The sequence below is a fragment of the Mus pahari genome, chromosome 2, assembly GCF_900095145.1.
Source record: "Mus pahari chromosome 2, PAHARI_EIJ_v1.1, whole genome shotgun sequence".
Lineage (NCBI taxonomy): Eukaryota > Metazoa > Chordata > Mammalia > Rodentia > Muridae > Mus > Mus pahari.
Window position 1 is genome coordinate 15,893,147 of NC_034591.1, and position 26,718 is coordinate 15,919,864.

Here is a 26,718-nt window from a genome sequence, read left to right on the forward strand (position 1 = left end):
AGTGCCTTGAGAAGTAGAGTTCCCAGGGGCTGGCCTGTGAGCCACCTCCTCGGGTAACTGGAGGGAGATCTGGGTTCTACTTAAGTTGAGCATCACAAAGAGATAGAAAAAGTCGTAGAAGCTTGTGAGAGAGGCCGAAGCACAGGGTAGAATTGGGATTCAGGGAATAGTTTTTAACTCTGGTTGTTTAAATGCTCACAGGATATATCTAGTGGGGAAGGAAAATGGGATAAGTCCTGGCAGAAAAGCCTGATAGATTTTTGATGATGGGAGGAAATGAGACCAGGGACTCACAGGGATGTACTGGGTGGGCGCCTTCCTGCCTCCTTTGCTGTTGGATATAAACACCCACTTCATGCTTTAAACCTCTGTGTATTTCCCTTTTTAAATTTACTCAGAGGAACTCATGAACATTAGCAACCATAATATACAAAAGGGCTACTACAACTTATTTAATAACATATTAGGTTCATCTGGTAGGAGATGTGGAAGCATCTCTTCTTTTCCTTTCCTGGCAGTGTGTAAGAGCGTAGAAAATGTGCCTTGTTCTTCAGTCAGCTTTGCAGTAAAGAATATACGTTTGTTTCAGACAAACTCCCAGAGTTAAGATGAAAAAGCTGATGAAGCATTTTGTTGTTGCTGTTTTGGAGTAGTAAGTTGCCAGGTCTCCTATCTTTCTCCAATTAGGTTTAAAAATGAGTTCTTACCTCTATGGTTAAAATAAACAAAATTGTGATGTAGCTTTGCAGGTACGTGAAAGAATCCACCCTAGAGGCCAGAATACATAGAAAACAGGTTTATTTAGTATACTGCAAAAAGAGTAGTTGGTATGGCAGTGACAGAACTGTGTGTGGATGATGGTGGACTGCAGTGTCTCCATTTTCGGGGGAGCCACTTTGTGTGTCATTTTTTGTGTAAAATTAGCCCCTTGCAAGTAGGAGAAGTTCTGTGGTCTGGGGTTGCGGATAATTTTGCTTGGCTGGGCTGTTCTGCTGTTTACTGTTTGGGGAGAATGGCGCCATGATTTTTCTGTTTGGGGGAGCTTTATGGACCAAGCTTCCCTTTCTGGCTTCCCCATTATGGCCTTTCTTCTGCTGAGATCGACTTCTGGGACTGAAGAGATGGCTCAGTGGTTAAGATGACTGACTCCTCTTCCAGAGATCCTGAGTTCAAATCCCAGCAACCACATGGTGGCTCACATCCATCTGTAATGAGATCTGATGCCCTCTTCTGGTGTGTCTGAAGACAGCTACAGTGTGCTTACATATAATCAATCAATCAATCAATCTTTGGGCCGAGGTGAGCAGGGCCAGAGTGAGAAGGAGAAAAATAAAAGATTAGAGAGAAGCCCAGAGTTGCCTCACTCAGACCTGGTTCTGGGATAGTGTAGGTCTGGGCCATGAAACCAGGATGCATGGCTTGAGAAAGGAAGGCAGATAGACTGAGGGCCCATATGCCTGTTACTTCTCCCTTTCTGTTAAGGGCAGCGATGTGATGGTGATTGACAGCCATTCATCATTACCCAGCCCCCACTCCCAAGCTATGCAGCTACCAACTTCCTCTAGGTTTCTTTGTCCTGAACATCACCCTAGGAAGTGAAGCTGGGTGCCGGTCAAGGAATGAAAGGCTAAAATCTGAACGATGGGTGGACAAAGTGCTAGGGTTCTTGTCAGGGCCACCTGTGAATCACCTAAGGTTATGAATTTATACAGACATTTCTAGTAAATCTATGGCCATAGGAAGGCCCGTCAGACTTCATCACTTAAAAGAAACTATTCTCATTGCTTCCATCTCTGCTGGTCAGCCCTGAGTATGGCTGGGAGTTGTGGTTACATTATCTCAGGAGATCTAAGTTAGCTGCCTTTCTTTCTGGGCATCACCTGTTGAGGGGCTGAGGCAGAGGGTAAGGGGACTGAATCCCCTTCTTCCAGCTCGAATGATGGCAAGTTCTCAGAGTCAGGCCAGTGCTGGAACATTTGATGGGGCCCTTTAATAATTGTTCCAATGAGATAATTTCCCTTGGAAAACTTGTCTGCAATAGTTTTCATTGTCTAACTGGTTCTCAAAGGCTAGCCAATGTGGAGATGTTATCTTCATCAGTGATGAATGTTTACTAAAAGTCTCTGGATATTACATTAAGAAAGTATTTTGTTACTTCGAACTGTGACTTACTCCCACTTATAAATAGCAGCTAAATGATTCTGGAGCAGTAATAATAGCTGCTAGCATTTAGAGCCAGATATAAGTATTTTTTTTTTTGCCAGCAATTTATATAGATTATTGGGTTCTCATAGAAAAGTCTTATAAGTGGTTTCTATATTTTCTTATTTTTTATTTTCATTAATTCTTTAATAATTCCATACACTTCAATCAGCCATTATCCTCTAACCCCTCTCTGATCTATGCCCACTACCCAACTCTCCTCCTTCCGTCTCCTAAACGCAGCAGGTCCAATTTCTGTTGTCAGACTCCTCTTGGGTGTGGAACCTGGCCTAGAGTGTGGTTGGTAAGCCAGGTATCACACTGGAAAGGAAAGGCAGCATGACCTGTCTCAGAAGCTATCAAGCACCAACAGCTTCTCGGCTGGGTGGAACTCCGTGGTACTCCTTCCCCTTCATGCTGGGATTTTGTCGGGTTTGAGGTACAGGTCTCGTGCAGTCACGGGAGTTAATATGTGCAGCTACCTTGTTGGGTTCCGAAAAAGTTTCCTCAAAATCATCCACCATCTCTGCCTCTTACGATCTTGTTTATCTTCTGCAAAGAGCCTTAAACCTTGTGTGGAGGAGTGTGATATAGACCTCCCACTTAGGACTGAACATTCTAAGTCTCTTAGTTGTAAACTAGCTACTTGTAGGTCTGGGTGGCAATTACTATCTTTTAAAAATATATATTTACTTTTTATTAGCTATTTTCTTTATTTACATTTCAAATGTTTTCCCCTTTCTTGGTTTTCCCTCTGAAACCTCCCCCATTCCCTTTTCCTCTCCCACTGCTCACCAACCCACCCACTCCCACTTCCTGACTCTGGCATTCCCCTACAGTGGGGCATCGAACCTTCACAGGACCAAGGGCCTCTCCTCCCATTGATGACCAACTAGGCCATCCTCTGCTACATATGCAGCTGGATGTATTTTTTAAATGTACATTTGAGGAATCAGAGGCTTAGAGAATTAATAGCAAAGGCAAAGAGCTTCATAGACCAAGAGCTTTGGAGACAGAGGGACCAAGCCAGAGGCAAAGCCAGCCTGCTGTGCTGAGTGAATTCCAGGCCAAGCCAGGGCTTCACTGCAGAACTCTAACAAAACAAAGCAAACCTGCCTCAGGGATGCTCAGCCAGGAAAGCCTATTTCAGAGTCTGAAGAAGTCTAAAGTGGGAAGCATTTGTTCTTCAGGCAATTTTGATGAGGGATGCTCAACACGGAGCAATTTAAGTATAATGTCTTCATTTGTCGGCAACTGACATTAGCCACAGATACTGCAGGGAGGGAATACAGAGTTTTATATACTGAGAAAGAAGGGGAGGCCATGCTAGGTGGTCCCCTTTGACATGGGACAACACTGTCAGGGCCCCAGCTTTGATGAGCTTAGCCTCACATACTGTATTGACTCTCACAGGAAAGGTCCATGGTTCATGTTTCAGCGTTGCTTAAATAATACTGGATGCTTTCTTTAGAGGTAACACAATTTGGGTATCTGGAGGGTCCAGAGCTATGCGCGATGCCTTTTGGGGGAACAGCTGGGTAAGATGGCAGTGTGTGCACATTTGCCAGAACTTCGTGGCAGTGGGAACTTTTCTAGACTAATGTAGCTTCCCACATGTCTGATCATTTTCCACTCTTCATCGCCTGCCAAAGTGTACTGCCTCTAACTGCGAATGCTAAATGCTGACCTGGAATTTCATAGCAGCTTGATAATATCCCTTTGTGAAATTAGGAATAATCTATAAAGTAGACGAAGAAGGACCTCTAAAGGGATAGAAGTAGGTGAAAAATGGCTCAGGAAATTTAGGATGCAGACTACTTAAATACTGTCAAATACCTTCTTTTCCCAGGGAGTTTGTGTGTGTGTTACAGCCCAAAGTCTGACTCGTGGGAAGAAATCACATATTCAGTATTTTACCTCCATAAAGGTAATGTTCTATGTATTCTCCTTTGCATTTAGAGTTTACTTTTTCCAAATAGTAACAAATGAAGCTATAAAGAACTTAACATTTAGCAAACGATGTTATCAGTATATTTTATGGTTAACTGTATGTTTTATGAAGAAATTCATTAAGGGTAAATAGTAAAATAGGTAATTTCTATATGTTTTTATACCAGGCTGTTATTTGTTCTAGACTATAGACCATTTCTAATGAATGTATTTACCAAAGTGTGTTGGTTTGCCATTTTGTTATTACTAATTGGAACATTATCTATAGCTTTAATTCACATGGTTACTTACATAGGGGTTTAGTTAAAAACCTTCTATGCTCTCAGATATAAATATACTGTCACTCCAGGATATGCTATGTGGTCAGACTAAGATATTGATTTCACATGTCTGTGGCCTGCGATGCTGATATGCCACACTCTGGGGAGTGGGGTGAGCTGCCAGCCCCTGCCACTTCTGCAGTCCTGCATGGCCTGCAATGGTTTTAGTCTGAACCATGCTAAGGAGGATTTTTGTATGTTTGTTTAATTCCTCAAAATTTATAATTGTGCTAGACATAGTGGTATACACCTTTGATTTCAGCACCTGGGAGGCAGAGTCAGGAGGATCTTTGTGAATTCCAGGCCAGCCTGCTCCACAGAACAAGCTCCTGGCTAGCCAGGCCTGTTATAGAGAGACCCTACCTAAAATTTTTTTTATATTTAATAAAGTATATGTTGTGAGCATGATTGAAAATTTTTTAAAGATGGAATTTCTGTCCCAGGACTCATTTTTTTTTTTTTTTAAATCTTCTAAGACAAGCCACATGAAAGTTTAGAATCCTTCGGTCTGATGTTACTAGGGCGATAGAGACGCAGGCAGAAAAGTTTAGGAATTTTTTAATGCAATAACTAAAAGTACCTTCCTTAAGTACTGTAAGCTTGTGTAAGACACTTTTATGTGTTTCTAATAACTAACTGACCAAGCCAGCTCAGTCAGTCAACAGGTTCTCCAGCGCAGGAGTGAGGATTAAAAAGAAAAAAGACAGTTAGACAACACTGTAGCATGACCCCAGCGACTGTGGCAAGTTTTTTTTGTTTTTTTCCCAGTCTGCTTTTGTACTACTTTAAGTACATGCAAAATGATAATATCAGTTGTGGGTCAAGGAAGGCAATAAACAAAATCACCTTTCTAGGGGGTAGTCAGGGTTACCAAGACAAAAGGAATGCCACACAGCCTCCACTGGGGCTGCTTTGATCTTCTCATTAGCTCAAATGTAAATGTTCTTTATCTGGGCCTATTCCTGAGGCCTAGCCCAAAGTCAGATTTGCCTTGAGCTTGCTTCTTTTGTCCTGGCCCCGGATGTCAAATTCCTACCAAGTGTCTAGAAGTAAGCAAGTGGCCCAAAAAACTCTCTACAGTTAACGTAATGATTCCAATCAGCCATAGATGGGGTCAGAGGAATATCTACAATTAATGTTCTGAGTCCAATTAGCTGTAGATAGGGTCAGAGGAGTAGAGCGAAGTCGGACTCAGTTGCACAGGCTACTCACTCCCCTTTCTAGCTAAAGGTGGGAGTGTGAGCTGGAGACATCTTAGAGGGTTGGCAAAACTGTCACGCCTAGAAATGAACCCTGTAACCCCTCTATCTTAGATCATTGAGTAGACCCCACTGGATGCTACTCTCCCTACACAATCCATCCCTGTGGTCTGGGTTTCTGCCTAAGGCTGGAACATCTGCTCTACTGTGACTGCCCTCAGTCACAGTAGACAATCTACCTTGGTGGCTTTTGGAGAGTGAAGTCAAGGCTTACCTTATCGGGGACCCCCTGAGTGAACCATGCAGAGCCGGAATCAATGCAAAAAGCAAGAGGAATTTATTGTTCCAGTGCACTGGAGTCATCCCAAACCTGAAGTGCACTGGGGTCATCCCAAACCTGAAGGAGAGGCCCATTCAGCAGAGAGTTTTTATATGGTTTCCAGGGGTGGACTAAAGCCTCAGCAACTAGGCACAATATGATTGGTGGAACAGTGCACCCTTTAAACTGTTTGGTCTTTAGGGAATGTGGTAGTGAGGCTTACTCAGTCTCTCCCTTCCTGCCTATGTACTCTCTCTGACCTGACTCTTCCAGGAGGCGAGGAGTCCAGTGGAATTTTGGAAAATTCCAAAGCTCTTAGCTGACTTCTTCATTACCCCCACGCCCCCTTTTTTGTGCAACCTTCAATCTTGAAGCTATTGCTGGTATTCTGATAGCTCATACTCCTGTTCTTTTATATCTAGTTCTCTGTATCTTCTGCTTTAAGATCATTAGCTGTACTGTACCTTTGCGCAACCAAGCAGTTCAAAATGTAGGGGCCAAAAGTCAACAATAGTAGAACAATCAGGGGTCTTGACAAGGTGGTTAACCAAGGGGAGGAGTTAAACCAAGACTCGAACTGTTAAACTTGATTCTGTTTTCTCTCTTTTGCTTGGCTAGCCCTTCTCTCACCTTGGCCACTGACTCTTAAACAACCCTGGAATGGTCTATATAAAAGCAACACTCCTCAGCTAAGGCAGCACATAGCCCTCCTATTCTGTGGTACTTCTTCTGACATTGAAGTCAGTGATTCTTGAAGGTGACTAATGGAAGTTTCTATTTTCTCTACGTCTAAGTCAATGGCTGCCCTCAGACTGTCATAATTTTCCCCTTGTAAGATCAAAGTGGAGGTCCTGGTGGCTGCCCTAGCCACCCCCAATCTCAACAGAAGAGAGACAGTGAGTGCTGTAACAGGTTTGGTGGATGGGCACATAGGACGGGGGAAGGAACCAGAATCCAAAGGTACCACTAGGCAGTCATGATCAAGGTTGAGTGGCCTTGAGCTTGAGCAGATTTTTCATCTTCTATGCCATCCAGCATGGATCTCTGGGGAGTGGGGTGTCTGCACATTTCACGTGAGAAGTGTACACTCAGGCAACAATACAGTCCACCTTGAGGGCTGTGGGAGTAGCTAACAGCTCCAGGAAGGGTCCCTTCTACCAGGGTTCCAGTGACTGTGCCCGATGCCTCCTTACATACTCCAGTCACCAGTCTGGAAGCAGCGAGGGGTCTCTGGCATCCCTGGAGCGTTTAAGGCAGACAGTTTTGGACCAAATGTCATGTTGAGGGATACCTCCTGGGAGGGCCCAGTGGACACCAAGGGAGTTGGGTTACAAACAGGATCTCAAAAGGGGTCAGGTTAAAATGGTAGGGGGTGTTCAGGGCCAAGGGGAGGAGTACCAACCAGTCTGAGCCAGTCTCCAAGATCAATTTAGTCAAGGTCTTTTGTAGGAGTTCTGTTTATTCTTCTCTACCTGCCCTGAGCTCTGGGTACATTACGCACAATGGGACTTCCAATTAGTTCCCAGTATCTCTGCCAATCCCTGATTTACCTTAAGAGACAAAAGTAAGACCATTGTTCAATTCAATTACCTGGGGTACTCCGAACCTCTGGAAATTTTTCTTCTATTATCTTCTTAGCTACACAGAGTCCACCTGTTCATTTGGCCTAGTAAATATTTTGCTTGCTTTCTGGGGAGTATAGTTCTCCCTTCTTGTGTGCGCCATTGCCCTTCCTTCTCTTGGTAATAGTTGGTAGGGTGGCTAGCAATCTGAATCCTTTCTTTTTTACATATATTTTCAGTGAAGCCATCCCTTAGTCCAGTCCCATTTCCCAGAAGGTGTCTCTTGCAGGCCCATAACCAGGATAGGCTCCTGCATAGCCACTTCTTGAGCCACTTGATCTGCCTGGTTATTACCCCTGGAGGACACTGAGTCCCTTCCTTCTGGCGTCTTGGGCAATGAATAATGCTCACAATTGCTGGCTTCATCGGATCCAAGATTTCCTGCTTGTTTATTTCTTTTCCCTCTGATGTGAGCAGTCTTCTCTCTTGGTATATAGCCTCGTGGGCGTGGGCTGTGGCAAAGGCATATCTGCTATCCATGCAGATGTTGATATTTTTGCCTGCCCCCAGGTCTAAGGCTTTGGTCAGAGCTATCAACTCTGCCTTTTAGGCTGGTGTTCCCGGAGGATGCGGTTCTGCCCAGACCACCTGGTACCCATCCACAATGGTGGACCCTGCCTTGCATTGTCCCTCTACCAGGTAGTTGCTGCTGTCAGTGAACCAGGTCATCTTGGCTTTGGGGAGCAGCCAATCCAACAGGTCCTTTCATCATCCCTGGTCCTCAGCTAGAGTCTGCTGGCCATCATGAGCCAGTGGGTTGAGATTGGGGACAGGTAACAGAGTGGCTGGGTTGAGGGCCACTGGTGATGAAGTGAAGGTCACCCGATCTGAATTTAGCAACAGAGTCTGATAATGAGCCATGCAGGCGTTGGTCAGGCATCGATCCAGGAGCTGGTGAACAATGTTCTCCAAGGCATGTCACAGTCAGGTTCTGTCCCAGAGTCAATTTATCTGCATCTTTAACTAGAAGTGCCACAGCCGCCACTATCTGTAGGCAAGCAGGCCACCCAGCAGCGACAGGGTCTAATTTCTTTGACAGATAGGCAACTGGGCACTTCCAGGAGCTTAGCCGCTGAGTGATCTCCCCCTTAGCTATCCCTCTGTTCTCAGCCACGTAAAGGTGTTATGGTCTACTGGTATCAGGCAGTCCTAGAGCAGGGACCTCGAGCAGAGCCTGCTTTATCTCGTCAAAAACCTGTTGCTCTTCTTCCTCCCAATGGAAGGCTGTCTGTTTTTAGTCGGGGGGGGGGGAGGCAGCCAATTCAGCAAACCTTGGGATCCATAGCTGGTAGAACCCAGCCGTGCCCAGGAATTCATACCAGCTTGGGCCTCTGTAGAGGAGGGAAGTGCAGGATGGTCTCCTTTTGAGCCAGCGCAGCTATCTTTCAGCAGGTAGCCGAGAGAACTTTTCTCTGGCAGATTTGGGCCTTCTTGGCTGAGGCTCTGTATCTCAATCCTCCCGGCTCCTCCAAGAGGCGTTTAGTCCCCTCTAGACAGTCCTCCTTAGTCTTGGACCCCAGGTTTCTTCACAGGCAGGAGGGGAGGATTCCAAGCTGATTGAACTTCCATAGGATCCCTTGTTCCAGGAGCCTGATAATGTGGGGCCTGATTCCTTCCCGGACCTCCCTCAACATGAGGGCTCTGTGCTCCTCATGGATGTGGGACTGGTTGGTGGCCCTCCCCATCCCTGCCATCTTGGCTCAGGCCTGGGGAAAGGCCTCGAGCCACCAGTCTAGCTTCTGGGGTGCCCTGTCCAAGGTCTCAAACAACTTGTATTCATCATCTAGCCTGAGAGTCAGGACTCTTTGTAGATTCCTTCCCTGTCACTTTTCTTTCTTTCTCTTTCTCTGCTCCTTTTCCTCCTCTGCCTCCTTGTATGGTAGATTTTCTCAGCAACCTGCACTAAATCCCTCAGCTCCTTATCCTGTCTTTCTAGCCTCTGATGCTTTTTACTGACATCTCTACTAGCCTGGTCTATAAAGCCATTGTCACAGTAGTTTTATGCTCTTTGCTGGTGGGGTCATAGGGTATATATTGGCACTCTAGAAAGGCTGTGGGCGACTCATCTAGTCTCAGCTTAACCTCACGTACCTTGGTCAAATTTGTGGGCCATCAAGCAGCCCCTGAGACCTGCCAGTGGAGTCTGGTGGTGAACCTTTAGGTGTCCCTTACCTTTTTGCCATATTAAAGTCCCAGTCAGGTCTAGTCAGGGAAAGCCCACTGTCCATGACAGCCTGGTCAATTGATGGTGCTCCTGTTTCTGAGGGGGTATTCTTTCTGGCTTCTGCCTTCCTGCATTATAAATAAAACAGTCTCAAAGAGATTAACCGGCTGTTTGGGAGTTTGGCCTTCCAGTTGTACAAATTGGCCAACGAGAAGGGCCAATATTGCATAATCAGATTGTCCTTTTCTAGAGGCCCATATGCCCTTAGTGGGAGAGGTACCATGGTATCAGGGGAGGTGGCTCTCAGACTTTGTGTCCCCATCCAGGACCGGGAAGTTAGGGGTCTCCTCCTACTTCTCCCTCTAGTAAAGGGGGGGGTGCAATGGCCCCGGTCCCATATGGGCCGAGGATCCCAGAACCATTACTGGTGCTGGCGGAGCCATGGGGGCAAGGGTAGGGAGGTATGGAGGAGGAGGGTGTTAGAGCAATATCTCCTGCTGGCGAAGGGTCTTGGAGGATCGACTTCTTCTCAGGACTGGAAGGGTTCTTCCTTCCTCCCGCCCTTCCTTCTTCCTAACAGCCAGAACCTGTGAGGTGGGTCTTGGGGAAAGAAAGGTTTTTATTCATAAGGGGGGTGTCCTCCACTAGATTTCCCCAGGTAACTATATAGGGCACTTGGTCTGGGTACCTGAGGGATCCTGGCCTAACGACTCTCTCCTCTCCTGCTTGATCACCTGTAATTCGAAGGTTCCTACAGGTGGCCACTCTACTCCAAAATGGGCCATTCAGAGGAACAGAGAGTAACTAACTTGTTCTCCTCCTCTTTTCCTAACTTCCCTCCAGTGGTTAACTAGGCTGTTTAAAGGAGTAGATTCAGTTTGTCCAGTGTCCAAAGATGTTGTCAGTCCAAGTCCAAGAACATAGAAAAAGATAACCAACACCAACAATCACAGAGAAAGACAATCAACACACAGTTCAACCCTTCCATAGGCGCAGTTACAGACAGTTAGTCCCTTCCATGGAAGCAGAACAGGGTTGCCCAGCCAGCTCCAGTCGAGCCGAGACAAAACAGGCAACCCTGCCAGTATGGCAAGAGCCAGATAAACCAGGTTATAGCAAGACTAGGCTTCTGCCATTACTGTCTTGCCATTTCCAAAAGGAGCAGAGTCCTCTCAACCCGCTTCTGGGGGCCTGAAGCGTCCTTCAGTCCCCCTTGGCTGTGACTTACCCACCGTATTTGACCCGCACCAGACACTATAGGCTCAAAACAGGAACCACGGTAAAGGCTCAAGACCTCCGATTTGCTGCTCCGGTGTCTTCCCACAAGGAGTCAGATTCCCCACCAAAGTGCCAAATGTAAGACTCTGGCAAGCCTTAGCTTACCGGAGACCCCCTGAGTGAACTATGTGGAGCCAGAATCGATGCAAAAAGCAAGAGGAATTTATTGTTCCAGTGCACTGGGGTTGTCTCAGACCCAAAGGAGAGGCAGTGACCCCTAGCAGCCTGTTTCACGAGTTTTTTATGGTTTCCAGGGGTAGAATAGAGCATCAGCAACTAGGCACAATATGATTGGTGGAGCAGTGCACCCTTTAAACTGATTGGCCTTTAGGGAATGAGGTCTTACTCAGCCTCTTCCTTCTGGCCTATATGCTCTCTGACCTGTCTCTTCCAGGAGGGGAGGGGTCCAGTGAAATTTTGGAAAATTACAAAGCTCTGAGCTGATTTCTTCAAAGGCACCATTCTGGAAGCCAGCAGGCATTTGCCCTGTCTGTGAGATTGTTATAAACCATGAGGTCAGTCTGAGCCATTCATTTCTGAGCATAATTTTCTCTGGCTTCGTGCTCTTCATTCACAGGATACAGAAAGACCTTCACTGCAGCTCCTGGAAGTGCTGACTCACAGGTCACAAACGGCATCACTTTCCTCAACCTTGGTGGGTATCCTTCCTGGTGTGCTCTTCTGTTGCTGTGGCAAACACACTTCCCAAAGCAGCCTTTATTTCAGCTTTATTTCAGCTAACAGGCAGTTGTCATCAGGGGAGGTCAAGGACAGGAGCAGAAGCCAGAGCTGAGGCAGGAATAAATGCTGCCTACTTACTGGTTTGCTCTCGCTCTTGGTCTCTCCCTCTTCTGGATCATGCTCAGTATGCTTTCTTATACCTCCTAGGCCTACTTGCCTAGGGGATGCACCTCCCACAGTGGACTGGGCTCTCCTACATCAATTATTAATCAAGAACCCCCCCCCACTTGCCTACAGGCCATTCTGATCTGTCAAATTAACAATAAAAATAATCAGCACAGTGGTTATGAGGACAGACCTCTCTCTACTCTGTCCTTTCAATGTGCGCTTTGTTCAGTGGTCACCCTCTGCTCCATGACTCCACTTTTTCATATCTGAGATACATACAACTTGTGGTAACAGTCAGTGACCCTTTTAAGTCTGAGGGAGAAAGTTTTCTCTGTCACACACCCGTCTCATTCAGCTAGTGGAGTTGTAATGTGTCTTCCCTTTTTTAGAGACCCTGAGCTGTGAGCTTTTCTATATCTTTGGGAACACTCCATAAAATACCATTTGTTAATATACAAATGACCATGAATAAGACATGAATAAGATGTCCCCTAAGAACCTGTGAGAAATCGTATGTCATGTTTTCCCTGTATTCTAGAAGGAGAATACCCATTAGAGAGTTTTCTGTTTGTTCCTGCTAACAGTAAAAGTGATTTATGGACCAGCATAAGTGAATTGTTTTCTCTAAGCAAATATAGTGAAAGAAACCTTAGTATCAGGTATGAGCATGTCACAGATTGTGTAAGAACCATGCAGAAAGGGTTCCCTGAATCTTCGAATGAAAGCAGCTTTCCCTGCTTTGTGGAAGGTGGCCCATGAAGCATAAGATGTGAGTGACAGCAGCTCAGGGACCTGCTCACTTAAGAGGGACTCAGGATTTAAAGAAGGTTTTATGGGTTTATGGCACATGATTCTTTAGTGTGTTTTCCCATCACTGCTTGCTGGTCCATCTGCTTCCATGGCAAAGGTTTGGCAAACTGGGGTTGAGGAAATTGGGAGATGAAAAACTAAATGGAAAAACTAAAGATAAGCCCTCCAAGTTAAATGATACTGTTGGTGGGGTTAAGCATCTTTTGCTAAGTGCATGGCACTCTTGACATGGTCTTGGACCTGTGGGAAATGGCCTTGGAGAGCCCGGCTCTATTGCTTCCTGCGATTAGAGGGGGCAGGGGGTGCAGAATGATTCCCAAGACTGTGCCCATCTCAGCAGTGATGGGAACCTGTCTACCAACTGAGCCTCTCCTTTTCTCCTCCTGGGAATAGCATGACTCAGTTCAGAGCTTGTAAAAATAGCCTGTTTCACACAACTGCCTTCCCTTCTTGAACATGATTTAGTAACAGCTGTAAAGCTGTTTCCAAGATTTAAACTGTTCTTGAGGGAATCTCCATGATAACATTTACTTTTTTGAGAAGTATGTTCACCCCGCCCCCCCCCATGGCTTATAACTTCCATTTATTATTACCCTGCTGAAAAGGGCTTGCAATGATTTAAATACAGAGACTTAAATTTAGCATTACTTTTCCTGGGGAAACACAGAAATCCCTATTCACTCCAGTTAGGGCAACAGCACACCAAAGAAATCATTCCATCTTGCAAACCAGTGTGTTTATTGAGATTTCCTATAGGAACATAGGTGAGCCTCTGCCCTTCCCTCCCTGAGGGATTCTTTGGTATGGAGGAGGAAATAGTCACACAACAGCATCTACATGTCAGGCATGCCCATAAATAAAAACTACCATTTAATAAATAATGTATGGTATATATTTTACTTTTTTTTTTTTTTTTTTTTGGTTTTTCGAGACAGGGTTTTTCTGTGTAGCCCTGGCTGTCCTGGAACTCACTCTGTAGACCAGGCTGGCCTCGAACTCAGAAATCCGCCTGCCTCTGCCTCCCGAGTGCTGGAATTAAAAGCGTGCGCCACCAGGCCCGGCTATGTTTTACTTTTTAATCTTCACAATCGTTTTGCCTGAGAATGATATTCACATCTCCCAAACAATGAAGCTGAGGTTGAGAAAGGTTTAGGTTTAGTTCTTAGAGACACTCTATCATTTTCCATCTCTGTGAAACAGATGACCACAAAGGCAGGGCTTAAAGTCGCACAAGCATTCTGATCCCAGGCTGGAATTCAGAAATCGAAAGGGGGAGGGGTGCTGAAAAACTAAAATGAAGTGTGGGCAGCACCAGTTCCTTCTGCAGCATCTGAGGAAGAACTTTCTTCCTGTCTCCTCTGGCCTCTAGAGACTAGTCTTATCGCTCAGGTTGCTTTGTCACTGTGTGGTCACCTTCTGCAGACCAGTTCCTCTCTCCTGTCCTCTTAGTAACACTCTAACACTCGACCACACTGAGTCTACCAGGATGATTCATTCCTCCTCTCAAGGTTCTAATCACACTTGCAACAGTTTCTCTTCATGAAAAGTTAATCTAGGGCAGGCCAGATGGCTCAGTGGGTGAGGACTGTGGGTCACAAGCTTGAGCCTCCTTCAGTCCCAGGGTAGAAAATTCACACAAGTTGTTCTCAACATGTACCCCTCCCCAACACACACACACACACACACACACACACACACACACACACACACACACACACGTGGTAGAATCTTTTCTAAGTTGACAGAGTCACAGGCCTGCAGGTCAGTGTATGAGTAAGGACCTTCACTGACCCTGACACAGATAACTACTGATGTTTTAGATGAAGCACTAATTTTTATTATGGCACAGTTGTGCACACAGTGGGATAGAAAACCCTGGAGTTCACTAAACAAATGTTAGTAAGAATCTCCCGCTCTATCTCAATGATGTTTTACCCCACACTACCTTACTGTATTTTCAAATGTTCTTGTCTTGAAACACAGCACTACCACAACACACTGATTAAAAAGTCATACATGCTAGGAGTTAACATAGATCATTGGTGTCTTAGTTAGGGTTGTACTGCTGTAAACAGACACCATGACCAAGGCAAGTCTTATAAAGGACAGCGTTTAACTGGGGCTGACTTATAGGTTCAGAGGTTCAGTTTATTATCATCAAGGCAGGAACATGACAGCATCCAGGCAGGCATGGTGCAGGAGGAGCTGAGAGTTCTACATCTTCATCTGAAGGCTGCTAGTGGAAGACTAATTTCCAGGTAGCTAGGATGAGGGTCTGAAGCCCACACCCACAGTGACACACCTACTCCAACAAGACCACACCTCCTAACAGTGCCACTCCCTGGGCCAGGCATATACAAACCATCAACTGGATAACCATATCTTTCTAGTAGGGCCATCTAAATAATTTCTTTCATTTTCTATCGTAGTATTGCCACAATGATAAGAGTTTGCAATTCTTTGCATTACATTCTTTAATATTATTTATTCCTGTCTTTTGAAAGGGCACATTGATTGGTTGGAGTTTTATATCCCCCCTTTCCACGGGTGACTTCTATAGCAGTGACTAGCATGTTCCTCTTTAAGGAGAGGAGTCCAGCTAGTTCTTTTATGAAATTCACTATTCTGTTTTTCTGAGATCCTAGGAGTCTGTTATTATATTTTGTCTCAATTTGGGTACATATGTTCTGATTATGCAAATATCTATAGAGTAGAAATTGTGAAGGTGCCAACTCTAGGTGCTAGGGACACAAGAAAACCACCAACTGCACAATGTCAAGGCTCCCGGAGACACACTCTTGATAAATACTGCATTTCATAACTTCTTCAAGCCATCAAAAGATGAAGAAAATTCCCATTACATGCTATCCCTGGCATATCACACTAAGGAGTCATTCCTGTTGCTTGATAGTTTTACTCGAATTTCCTTCCAGATCACTTAGATTCACACGAAGCTACTGTTGACTCCGAAACAAAACTCTAGGTAGAAACAAGATGGCCATGTCTTAAGTGTGCAGAGAGTGTGAGGCACACACAAAGCCGATCAGATCTGGCTTCTAAAGGGAAGATACCCTTATGGGTCCTACTAAGTGCTACTGGTAACAAACAAACAAATGTGCTATTTTGTTATATTCAGAGAAAAGCATGTTGTCCTGAGGTTTCTCTGCACCTAGATAAGTTGTATCACATGTGGGTGGTGGATGACTCCAATCTCTCTTTCCTGCAGGCTACTTTGTGGCTGTTTACTCCCCTGGCCATTTCCTTCATTTACTTAACATTCAGCATCCAGACTTGATCTGCCATAGTCTGTTTCTGACAGGTAAGGGTGTAGCTTATGTCTCCAGTATGCTCTGACTTGGGTGAGACCTTTTATTTGGTGATCTGCTCTTTCGTTTTTTTTTTTTTTTTTTTTTTTTTTTTTTTTTTTTTTTTCTGTTTGCTAGGAAACAACAAAATGGCTGCTGTGCTACCTCTAAGTCCTTTGCAGTCCCTGTCGGGGTCCCTGGTTCTGGACTGCTATTCTGGAAAGGTCTATAGAGCAACCCTTGACCAGTCATACTTGTTGCAGTTCCTGTGGAACGCCCGTCTTGACTGTGAGAGAATGGCTGCACTGCACTGTATATTATCCTGTAGTCAAGAACCAGGTTTCCCAGAAGAACAGGTGAGAAGATTGCTTGAGCTTAAAAACTGGCAACAGGCGACACTAAGAGTACTTAGTGCTCTGAGACGATCAGAAGTTAGTTTTTGCTCTGTAACAGTGTCTTTGCTTGAGCGTAGTCTTCCTCGGTGCTTCCTCTTTGGTTGGCTCTGTGCTGGACCTCAGCTGTGAAGGTGCATCTGTCTGTCTTTTGAGTTCAGTTGTTCCCTGTACCCATCAATTCAGGTAACTTAGATCAGCTCTGGCTTAAGACTGTTAAATAGAGAAGCCCCCAAAGAAACAAATCATAACATTTAAGTGGCATGCTTTTCTAAGTCGTGTGATGACATCTGCTCCACCTGGCCTAGATTATGAACTGTCACTTTGTCCAGTGTATTCACGTTGAATTTTCTACCTGTCTGTTCCTCATGTAGAGGTTGCCTTGTTAGTAGATTACTATCATAGTACTGTGTGATACACAGTAAGTTTAATGATATCTTGGATTATAGAATTAATTCCAGAGGTAGGTGGGTTTCTGAGTTCAAGGCTAGCCTGGTCTATAGAGTGAGTTCCAGGATGGCAAGGGCTATACAGAGAAACCCTGTCTCGAAGAACAAAACAAAAACAAACAAAAAACAAAAGCAAAAAAAAAAAAATTGATTCCTGTCCCAACCTTCTGAGAAGAAACAAACACCAAAGGTCTAAGATCTTGTGACAAATATTTATTACAAATATTTATTACTTTGTATTGCACACTGCCACTTATAAAGCACTATTTTGTCGTTTACTTTTTGAAGCTATTCTAAAAAGTCAGGAAAATCCTCTTATCAATCAGTGATGACTGGGGTTAGTAGTTGCATAGTTAGTTGAAAAAAGCACACTTAAAAAAAAAAAACAAACATACCTTTAGTATAGACCAAGGCCTACTCTTTGTGAATGAGCTAAATAAACTTCAGCTTTTTTTCTTCCAGAAAACCAATGCTCTCTGACTTCCTGTCCTCCCTGAAAGATTTGTGCATGTGGATACATGTGTCTTCACATGTGTCTTCATGGGTGTACATACGTGTGTGTGCATAGAAGGCCAGAAGTAACATTGGATGTCTTCTTCAGGCGTTCTCCACATTAACTTTTGAGACAAGGCTTCTTTAAGCCTAGAGCTTGCTTTTCTGCTAGGCCGGCCAGTCCTCTTGCCTCTGCCCAGCACTGGGGTTAGAGACATGTGCTGTACTCCATTCTTATGTGGGTTCTAGGGAATCATGCTTGCATAGAAGTCACCTCACCCACTGAGCCTTCTCCTTGACCCCTAAACATTTTATTTCTAAGGAGATCAATAGTGTAGAAAACAGTGTAGACTTGCCTTCACCCACTTACTGTAGTTGTTTCTTCTACATCTAGTCATTTGGTGTTTCATTTAGTGTTTTAGCCTTGCCATGTCATAAAAACGTGATTTTGAGTCTTGCCACAATATGCAACTTTTACTGATGCAATCTGCATTGAACTTGTTTGTAGACATTTTGATTAAACTGCCTATGTAAAAATAAGTACAACTGGCACAGTAGATTTAGAATAAAGCATCCTGTTGAGAGTGAGCTATGACTGGGCATGTCTCCCCTCAGTCATCAAGTAAAAGGTAAGGACGTCTTTCTTCCAGCAGTTGAATGGAGGGATAGAACTTGTGTGAGAAGCTGCTGACATAATGGGTGATTTATGTCAGCTGAAAGGGAAGCACAGAGGCACTCCTCGTGCTAAGTGGTATGATGGTGTTTATTTACAGTGACGGCTGCCCTGGACTTTAACTGCAGGCTGGTATCTGTGAGCCCAGTGGCTTTGTGCATTGCTCCCATGTCCAGTAGATCTCTTTATGGATACTTTGTATAACACCATCCGTTCTTGAAAAAAAATGCATATTGGGTTGAGGGTTGAGGAAAGTTCTTCTGGAGCCCATTCTTCTGTTAAAGAATATCTACAAATAACCTTATTTACAATACCTATCATACTCAGCCAGGACTATTCTGGTTTCTTAAGCTGGAAGTAGGTATATTTTCAGGGCACTCCAAAATAAATGTAGAATTTTAAAACTTCATTCATTATATATTACATATTTATACATATGTTATATATTATACATTACATAGTTTTGTATTACTTTGGTGGGTGCAGATTTAAAAGCCAACAGAGTTCTGTGGCCTTTTTTCTTTTTAAAGATTATTCAGTGGATTTCGGAGCATGTCTCTGCCTGCCATTCATTTGACCTCATTCAAGAATTTCTAATTGGTAAGTGTTGCTGATGCTGCCCCGTAAGCTGTATGTTCAACCCTTCGCTTGAGGGAAATCAGTCCGTTGATAATGAGTGCTTCTGTCAAAATGCTGACTAGGAGGTTTTTGTTCTGTTTTGTTTTGTTTTCTTCTTCATTGCAGTCAGTGGCTAATGAAACTTCATTCTCTCGTGGATTTCGCAAGAAGTCGTGGTTTCCAGAGACCAATGAGATAGAGATCACATTTTGATTCCATAACCTTATTAACAGAACTTTTCAGTAAAATGCCTCTTTCTTAGACTGGTTTTATGTTGGTTGGCTATGTATGAGTGGCATCATGTCATCTGTGTGGAAGCAGTAACAAATGATTAAAAAAACCCAAAAAACCGCTATTCTCATTGTAAAAGGAGCACCTGAACATTTTAAACTGCAGATAAAATCATAATGGTTAACCTCCAGAGACATGAGTGAGGTGGCGAGGACTTAGCGATTTGCTGGATTTGGTTAAATCACTATGCTGACTTCTCTGTTTCTATTGTGTCTCAGCTTCCTCCTATTGGAGTGTGTATGCAGAGCTGGAGGATGTGGACATGCTCCTACAATACTCCTCTGTGCTGACCTGGAACGCAGTAAGTGACAAGATCTCTGTGATCACCCACTGTGGGTAGGGGGAGATCGTTCCTGTTACGGTAACCAGCTTTATAATTTCACTTCTGTTTCGACTGACAAGCATCTGAAGTGAAATTTCTTGCCAAATGGTATAAACAACCCTAACCAGAAAGACTCAGAGTCTAACTGCTGCAACATCTGGAGCATTTTAAAGGTTAATATGATGCCACAAATGAAAAATTTATCCTAAGTGGTAAAATCCTGTATACACACATGCGTATATTCTGAAATGCATATGCAAAAGGACTATTACTGTGTCAATAAAAGTTGGATGCTTTGGGAAGACTCAAAGGCTTTTTTGTTTTTTGTTTTTTTGTTTTTTTTTTTGAGACAGGGTTTCTCTGTATAACCCTGGATGTACTAGAACTCACTTTGTAGACCAGGCTGGCCTCGAACTCAGAAATCCGCCTGCCTCTGCCTCCCGAGTGCTAGGATTAAAGCAAAGGCATATTTCTAAAGTGTGTGTGTGTTATGAAAGACATTTCATGTTTAGATTTCTGTTTTCTCACTAAAAGACCTCACGTATATGAAAGATTTCAAAATTAAGAATTTTTGAAAACCAAATCTGAATCACTTGTGCCACTAGGCCCCTTGGTCGAAGATGCTCTATCTGCAGTAACTCTCTTCCATTGGCTAGAAGTATTTACATAAAGCAATAGGCTTGATGGGGCAGACACAGGGTGGCTGCCACTCTTTCTTCTGGCAGGCAGAACAGAACCTCAGTGATCGTATTTTGTAAAAGGACACTTTCACTCCTTCATTCACCAGATTCACGTATCTAATAAGTTTTATGAATGAGGAATGACTAGACCATTGTGGTAATACTTGGTACAGTTTGACTTTTGGGACCCCTTTCCCTGTTTTTATAAAGATTTATAAAGAAAATTAGGCAACTCAAAAGCTTCAGGGAGAATCAAAGTCATGCTTCCTGTTGGTCTAGACCCTTTACCGTAGGCGGTGATGCACCAGAGCGCTGTTCTGTGAGAGGCAGCCTGTAGCACCTGCCTCTGCCCCTTTCAGTTAGATGGTAGAGTGGTGTGCTTGGTCATGAAGCAGGAGTTATAGTAAGAAGGTATTTAGAGCAATACATTTAATTTAGGCAACAGGCATTGGGAAATACATAGTAAATTGTGACACCTTTCACTTTGTATTTCGCTTATGTCTCATCACAGTTGATAGAGGTATATAAAGAGCATGCTTATAATTCGACACTCAGAAGATGTAGGCAGGAAGATCTTCAGGTGGAGGTTAGCCTGGGCTACATAGTAGTGAGACCCTGTCTAAAGAAAAAAAAAAAAAGAAAGAAATATTCAAATGCATTTGATTTACTTAAATCTTTTTGTTTTCTTGTTTTGAGACATGGGCTCATATACCCCAGCCTGGCCTACGTCAATCGCCTGTGTAGCTGAGGACAATTTTAAATCCCTGATCCACCTGCTCCTCACTCCCAAGTGTTGGGATTGCAAGTGTGCACCACTGTACACAGTCATGTTTGATTAATTTCTAAATTTTTTATACTTATAATAGTAGTGATTTCCCGAAGGCCTTATTTGCTTGTTTTTTTTTTTGGATTATAGTTAATAGATTTCTTTGCTACGGTGTAAAACTGCGGGGGAAATACCGGGTTTCCCCTTTTTCTAGGCACCCACTTTGTCTTTCTTTTAGACAACTTACGACTGTATGGGCAGAGTGTGGTTCTGTGGCAGGAAGCCGGCAAGGTACACCATCCGGTCAGGAAATGCACGCCTCGGTGCCCTCTGGGTGTTACCCATGCTTTTCTGTCCTGTGACTGAGGTGTGGAGAGGCAGGGTTGGGAGCAGTGGTCCCTGGGCCGTGTTCCTATCTGGCTGCTGTGTGGGCCACCATGCCAATGGTCAGAGATTCATTTGTTCATTCCTCGAGGCTCTCTGGGGCCCAGGAGACTTTGTGGACACACACATAATGCACCAGGAAGTCCCACAAGAAAATGTAGAGAAACCCACAGTTATAACCTCCATACACTAGACTTATCTTGGGGTTTACCGAGTGGCTTTAAAACTTCTTGTGGTTGGAATAAGTTCCCTTGAAAGGCTCTGTGCATTTATATTCGTCTTTAGCAATGATGCAAGTGTTGCCCTTTTCTAGTCAACAATGATTCCTAATTCTTGCTACAACAGGCAGTAGCAAGTTCTCACATCCAGATGAAAAGATTGATTCGGATTTTTTTTTTTCTTAAATTTGAGACAAAGAATTTACTATTTAGCTCAGGCTAGCCTGGAAGCCTCTCACTTGGACCATAAGATGTCTAGCGCCACACTTACCAGCAACAGAATTTTTAAAATAAACACTATTGTAAAAAACTAAAACAAAAACAAACACCAAAAAAAAAAAAAAAACAAAAATTAAACCGACCAAATCACCTATGTTCAGTGTGTTACAAATGGGGGACAATGGCGCCAAGGAGCATTTCATTTCAATGCCCTTCCATACTGTTAAGTAAAATACTAGATAGTAGAGTATTCTTGGTCATAGCAAATTCTAAATTGTACATTATAATTTTAGTTATTTTAAAATGTTACTATTGTACATTTGAAAATGCTATTTAGAACTTACATAAGTTACTTTTTTTGTTACTGTAAAAAAAAAAAAAACCAAACCAAAAAACCCCACAAGAATTGGTTTAAGAGAGAAGGGGTATTTTCTCACTCTTTTCCCATCCAATCCTTTGAGGCAGAGAAAGCATGGTGGTGACACCTGACCATACTGCACCATAACCAGAAGTTAGGGAGCGATCAATGCCCCACTGGAGTCTGTGTCTATTCAGTCCAGTACCCACAAGGAAGGGTGATGCCTGCATGTAGGGCTGGTCTTCCCACCTCAACCCACCCAATTAGTGTGTGCCACACAGACCTGTCAGAGATGTCCTAGACACTGGCAAGAGGAGAATCAATATTAACTACCATGGGTGGTGGCGCACACCTTTAATCTCAGCACTAGAGAGGCAGAGGCAGGTGGATCTCTGTAAGTTAGAGGTTAGCCTGGTCTACAGAGTGAATTCCAGGACACAGCCAGGGCTACACAGAGAAACCCTTTCAAAAAAAAAAAAAAAAAAAGAAAGGATAAGAAAAAAAATAACGACCAAGAAAGAAAAAAAACTAAAAGAAAACAAAACTCCAAACCCACCAAAACCAAAAAAACAGAACAACCAGCCAAATTAACTAGCAAAAAAAATAAAAACAAAACCCAGAATATTTAATTTTCCAAAGTATGACATACACTTCTATTATTTGTGTACTAGGAAGTTATTTAAAGTAGAGGTCATCACACAGGAAGTGTTGTAACCCCGATTTACTGATACTAGAGAGGCTTCAGTGTTGTACAGTTTGCCTCTGCGGTCCCAGCCAGAGGCTCCCACCCTCCCTTGCCCCCAGCATGATATGCAGACTGCTGGTTTCTGTGCTGCATCCTCCTGCAGCAGCCTCTCCCCCGCCCCTCCCCAGAATGGCACCGCCTCTGTGTCTCCAAAAACCAACGCCCAACCCTCCTCCTGATAACTCTCCAGGTGCCTGACCTTGGGACCTTAGAGAAGTAACAAGCTCAAGGGAGACCATGGAAAAAGTAGAAGGTAAACGAGGTCAGGTCACAGACAGTTCCGACTGGCTATGAAATTAGTCCTTGAACCCATAACCCCTCTCCCGCTTCAGTACTTTTCCACCCTCTACTCCCCTTTCCTGTGAATATTCACACTATTCCTATACTGTATATAAACCCAATGTTTTCTGGACTCAAGGTCGCTTGCCAGCATTCATGCAGTGAGTGCTAGGTGGGCGAAATGAGTTCGAACTTGAAAATAAAAGACTCTTGCGAGTTGCAGCTGACTTCACAATTCTTGGGTTCCTTTGGGTTTCCCGTGAACTTAGGGCACAACAGAAGCTGGCTGACCTCTATCTATGCAGAAGACGCTCCCTGAAGGCCTGAGCATGGGTGGTTGATTCACTGCATTTATGTTTCCCTGTCCTAGGAAATTCCCGGAATAAAGCTTATGACTGAGGAACTCCCATTGCCTCTTATGAAGGTGAGTCCCGCTCCAAGAGGGTGAAGCAGAGGGAGAAGACCTCTGCTGCCCCCGATATCACTGTGGTTTCAAAAGGTATTGCAGCCTGGCAGAGAAAGATGGGGCCTTGGGGGAGAGTCCTTCTGAAGAACCTGCGTAATCAATCGCTATATCGTTATAGAACACCTTAGGACTGTTTGAAGAGGGAGGTTTTTGAAGATATAGAATTACCATGGATCATCCACCAATACTTGCCACAAAGCCTCTTACTGACAAGTCTTTAGCGATGCTGGAATTTATTGTTGCCTGATTTGTAGTCCTTCCTTCACACACACACACACACACACACACACACACACACACATACACTTATACATATACACACATGTGGGCATATATATATACACACACATGCATGCACATACACATATACACACACACCATACACACATACACACATGAATGTACATTCACGTACACACACAGACACACTCACACATACACATTACACACATACATACACACACACATACCCGTACACATAGACACACATGTACCCTGCCCCCAAACACACACACACACACACACACACACACACACACACACACACACACACACACACACTTTCTACTTATAAAATCTTTAAGTAAACTGAACTGGGATTTCTTGTTTCTCTCAGAGCAGCTTCTCCATCCCTCAAAAGTGAGGCGGTGGCTTGCTGTATGGCCTGCCTCCAGTGCTTTCCTGTCACGAAGGGGCTTTGTGTCTGTCTGCAATCCTCTGGTTTCAGGATACAGAGGGAGGGTGGGGTGGGGAGAGGAGAGTAGATAAGACTGTGCTCCTAGTAAAAAGCTGGGGGGTCTTTAGCTCAGTTCCCTTCAGCTCCTTTGCTGGGCTTGGCATTGCTTCTAGTAATTACAGCCTGGCCTAGCCTGGGAAGTCTCAGTTTCTGGCATCACTGCCCCTTGTGCTGAGACCTTTTATATATGTTTGAGTCTTTTAGATCCTTGGCACTGTACCGACAGCTGGGGAGGACCCGTTTTAAGGTCCCCATCATGTACTGAGGCAAGAGAGGACAGATGGAGGCTGACTTGGTGGCTCTTCTTTGGGTCCTAAGAGGCCCTTGAAAACAGACTGCCCAACTGTCCAGAAGCAAGTGTAGAGCCAGCAAACCCTCCTGATGCAGGAGGATGACAGGAGGGAAGATCATGCTTTATAGGTGGTGGTAGGGACAGTCACATGCTATATTATGCTAATGAATGCTTCTTCTCGCTAGTACTCCTGACAACCCACCTAGGGCTTCTTTTCTTTGTTCTGTTTGATGCTGGGTTTGAACTTGGGTCCTTGACAGGCCTCTGATTTGCTGGGTTTCCAGGCATCTATTGCCACCATGACTGGTCAGAAGAAAGTTAACCTTCAGTTCTGTAGTGTCTAGTACATAAATGCCCACCCTGTCCACTTTCTGTGCCTCTGTCATAGCTATGGATATCTGATTTAGTAGTTACGGTAATCTAGAAACTTTTGATCAAATGTAAACTTGTCAACATGTTTCGTGTTGTTACATGAAGTAACGAACTATAATTATTCTTCTGAGTTAGCATGTCATTTATTTGATCAATCTTCTGGTTTTGAGCATTTAACTATCTTTAGACACTACACAAACATTTCCTGGGAAAATAACTTGGCAGTAAGGTGGTTGCCTCACATGTGAGATCATGGGTGTAATCCCTGGTAATACACTCTTTTCTTTTATCCAGAAAAGATAATATTTCATTTTTGTATATTCTTATACATATAGTTTTTCTATTGGTTTATTCCTCTAAGGTTCAAGGTTGAGAATGTCTTACGGTAAAACACTATGACATTTTTATAGCTTTGATTTCTTCTTCTAAACTAATATTCAATGAAAGTTGTGGTAATCTGCATGGTCCAAAAGATATGGGGGGGCTGAAGAAGTGACTTAGGTCAAGAGCACTGCTGCTCTTCCGAAGGACCCAGTTTGGTCCCCAGGCCCTATGCCACGTGGCTTACAGTGAACTTTGACTCCGTTCCAGGGGACCCCACACCCTCTTCTCACCTCCATTAGCACCCACATATGTGTGCTGTGCACACCGAGAGATGCACATACATATACATAAATCTAAGAACAAAAGGATTTAGGAGTTTATTGCAACCTTACCTACATTGTGTGTTTTCATTTTAAAAGTATAAGGGCAACAAGAAAGTTCTTTTTGTCTTTTGTCCTAATTGGCTTATCACAAGCCAATTCCTTATTTGTTACAATATTCTTATTGACTAGTATTAAGTGTACTCTGACTACACTTCCTCTCTCCTGGCAAAGTCAAGGAAGGGAGGACAATGTGAGATGGGACAGCCCCTCCCACTGTGACACGTGCTCAGTCTAGGGTTATCGTCCAGGTGTGTCCCCTTAGATTCGGATGTTGAAACCCTGATCCCTGGTGTGATGGCTTTAAGAGGGAACAACTACGGCCTTATGATTTGGATTGGTCATTATTGTTTTTTAAAATAATGAGACCAAACTCAATCCTTCCTACCTCATGATGTCACAATGAAGACAGGACTGTGTCCCCAGTTTCAAGAACAGGGGAACAAATGTTCATCCTTTACAAGCCATTAGTTGATGGTGTCTCACTGTGGAAGCTGAATGGACTGTGACTTGGGGACATGTTGGGGCAAGGACACTTGTTATTTTATAAGAAAATCATCACCTAAAGGCAAAAGGCTTCCTCTCTTTGTAAATGGTTTACCAAATAATCTTAAAAATAATATAAAAAACATGTCTTGGGGAGGGAGCTAGAGAGATGGCTCAGTGGTTAAAAGCGTTGCTGGCTTTTAGAGGCCCTGGGTTCAGTCCCAGTACCTACATGGTGTTTCACAACTGTCTGTAACTCCAGTTCTAAGAATCTGCCATCATCTTCTGGTCTCCACAGGTAGCAGGCATGCATGCAGTACACATACACCTACATACCTGCAGGCAAACATTCATATACATTTTTAAAAATTTTTAAAAAGCTCTGTTTTTTTGTTTTTTTTGTTTTTTTTGGTTTTTTTTTGTTGTTGTTGTTTTTAAATTACCATACAGGACAAGGACCATGCTTTAAAGAAATGTTGTCAAGGTTGACCTTCCTCAGGAGGGCCTTGATCCTTGGTAAACTATGGGCTGCTCAGGGGAAGCAGCGACTTGCGTAAAAGGCTAAAAACAGCACCTAATTTTATAGTGAGAAGAGAAACCATGAAAACTAACCACAGGAAACCTAAGAAGGAAACTAAAGCTTACTCAAATATATGGGTAAAGAAGAGAGTCTGCTTTGAGCAGAGGACAGGGCAGTTTTACCAAAGTAGTTCTCTCTCTCTCTCTCTCTCTCTCTCTCTCTCTCTCTCTCTCTCTCT

The 26,718-nt window shown here is 43.8% G+C and overlaps 1 protein-coding gene across 2 annotated transcripts in view; it reads left to right on the top strand.

The window, feature by feature from the left end:
- Gsap (gamma-secretase activating protein) overlaps nt 1–26,718 on the top strand; it is a 100,110-nt gene that overhangs the window by 48,304 nt on the left and 25,088 nt on the right. For both annotated transcript variants that reach the window (XM_021191143.2, XM_029535591.1), the window contains 7 exons: nt 4,052–4,129; nt 11,632–11,709; nt 15,940–16,032; nt 16,157–16,374; nt 18,555–18,624; nt 19,152–19,234; nt 23,275–23,328. In XM_021191143.2, coding sequence (XP_021046802.1) covers nt 4,052–4,129; nt 11,632–11,709; nt 15,940–16,032; nt 16,157–16,374; nt 18,555–18,624; nt 19,152–19,234; nt 23,275–23,328 — 674 coding nt within the window. The remainder of the gene's footprint in view (nt 1–4,051; nt 4,130–11,631; nt 11,710–15,939; nt 16,033–16,156; nt 16,375–18,554; nt 18,625–19,151; nt 19,235–23,274; nt 23,329–26,718) is intronic.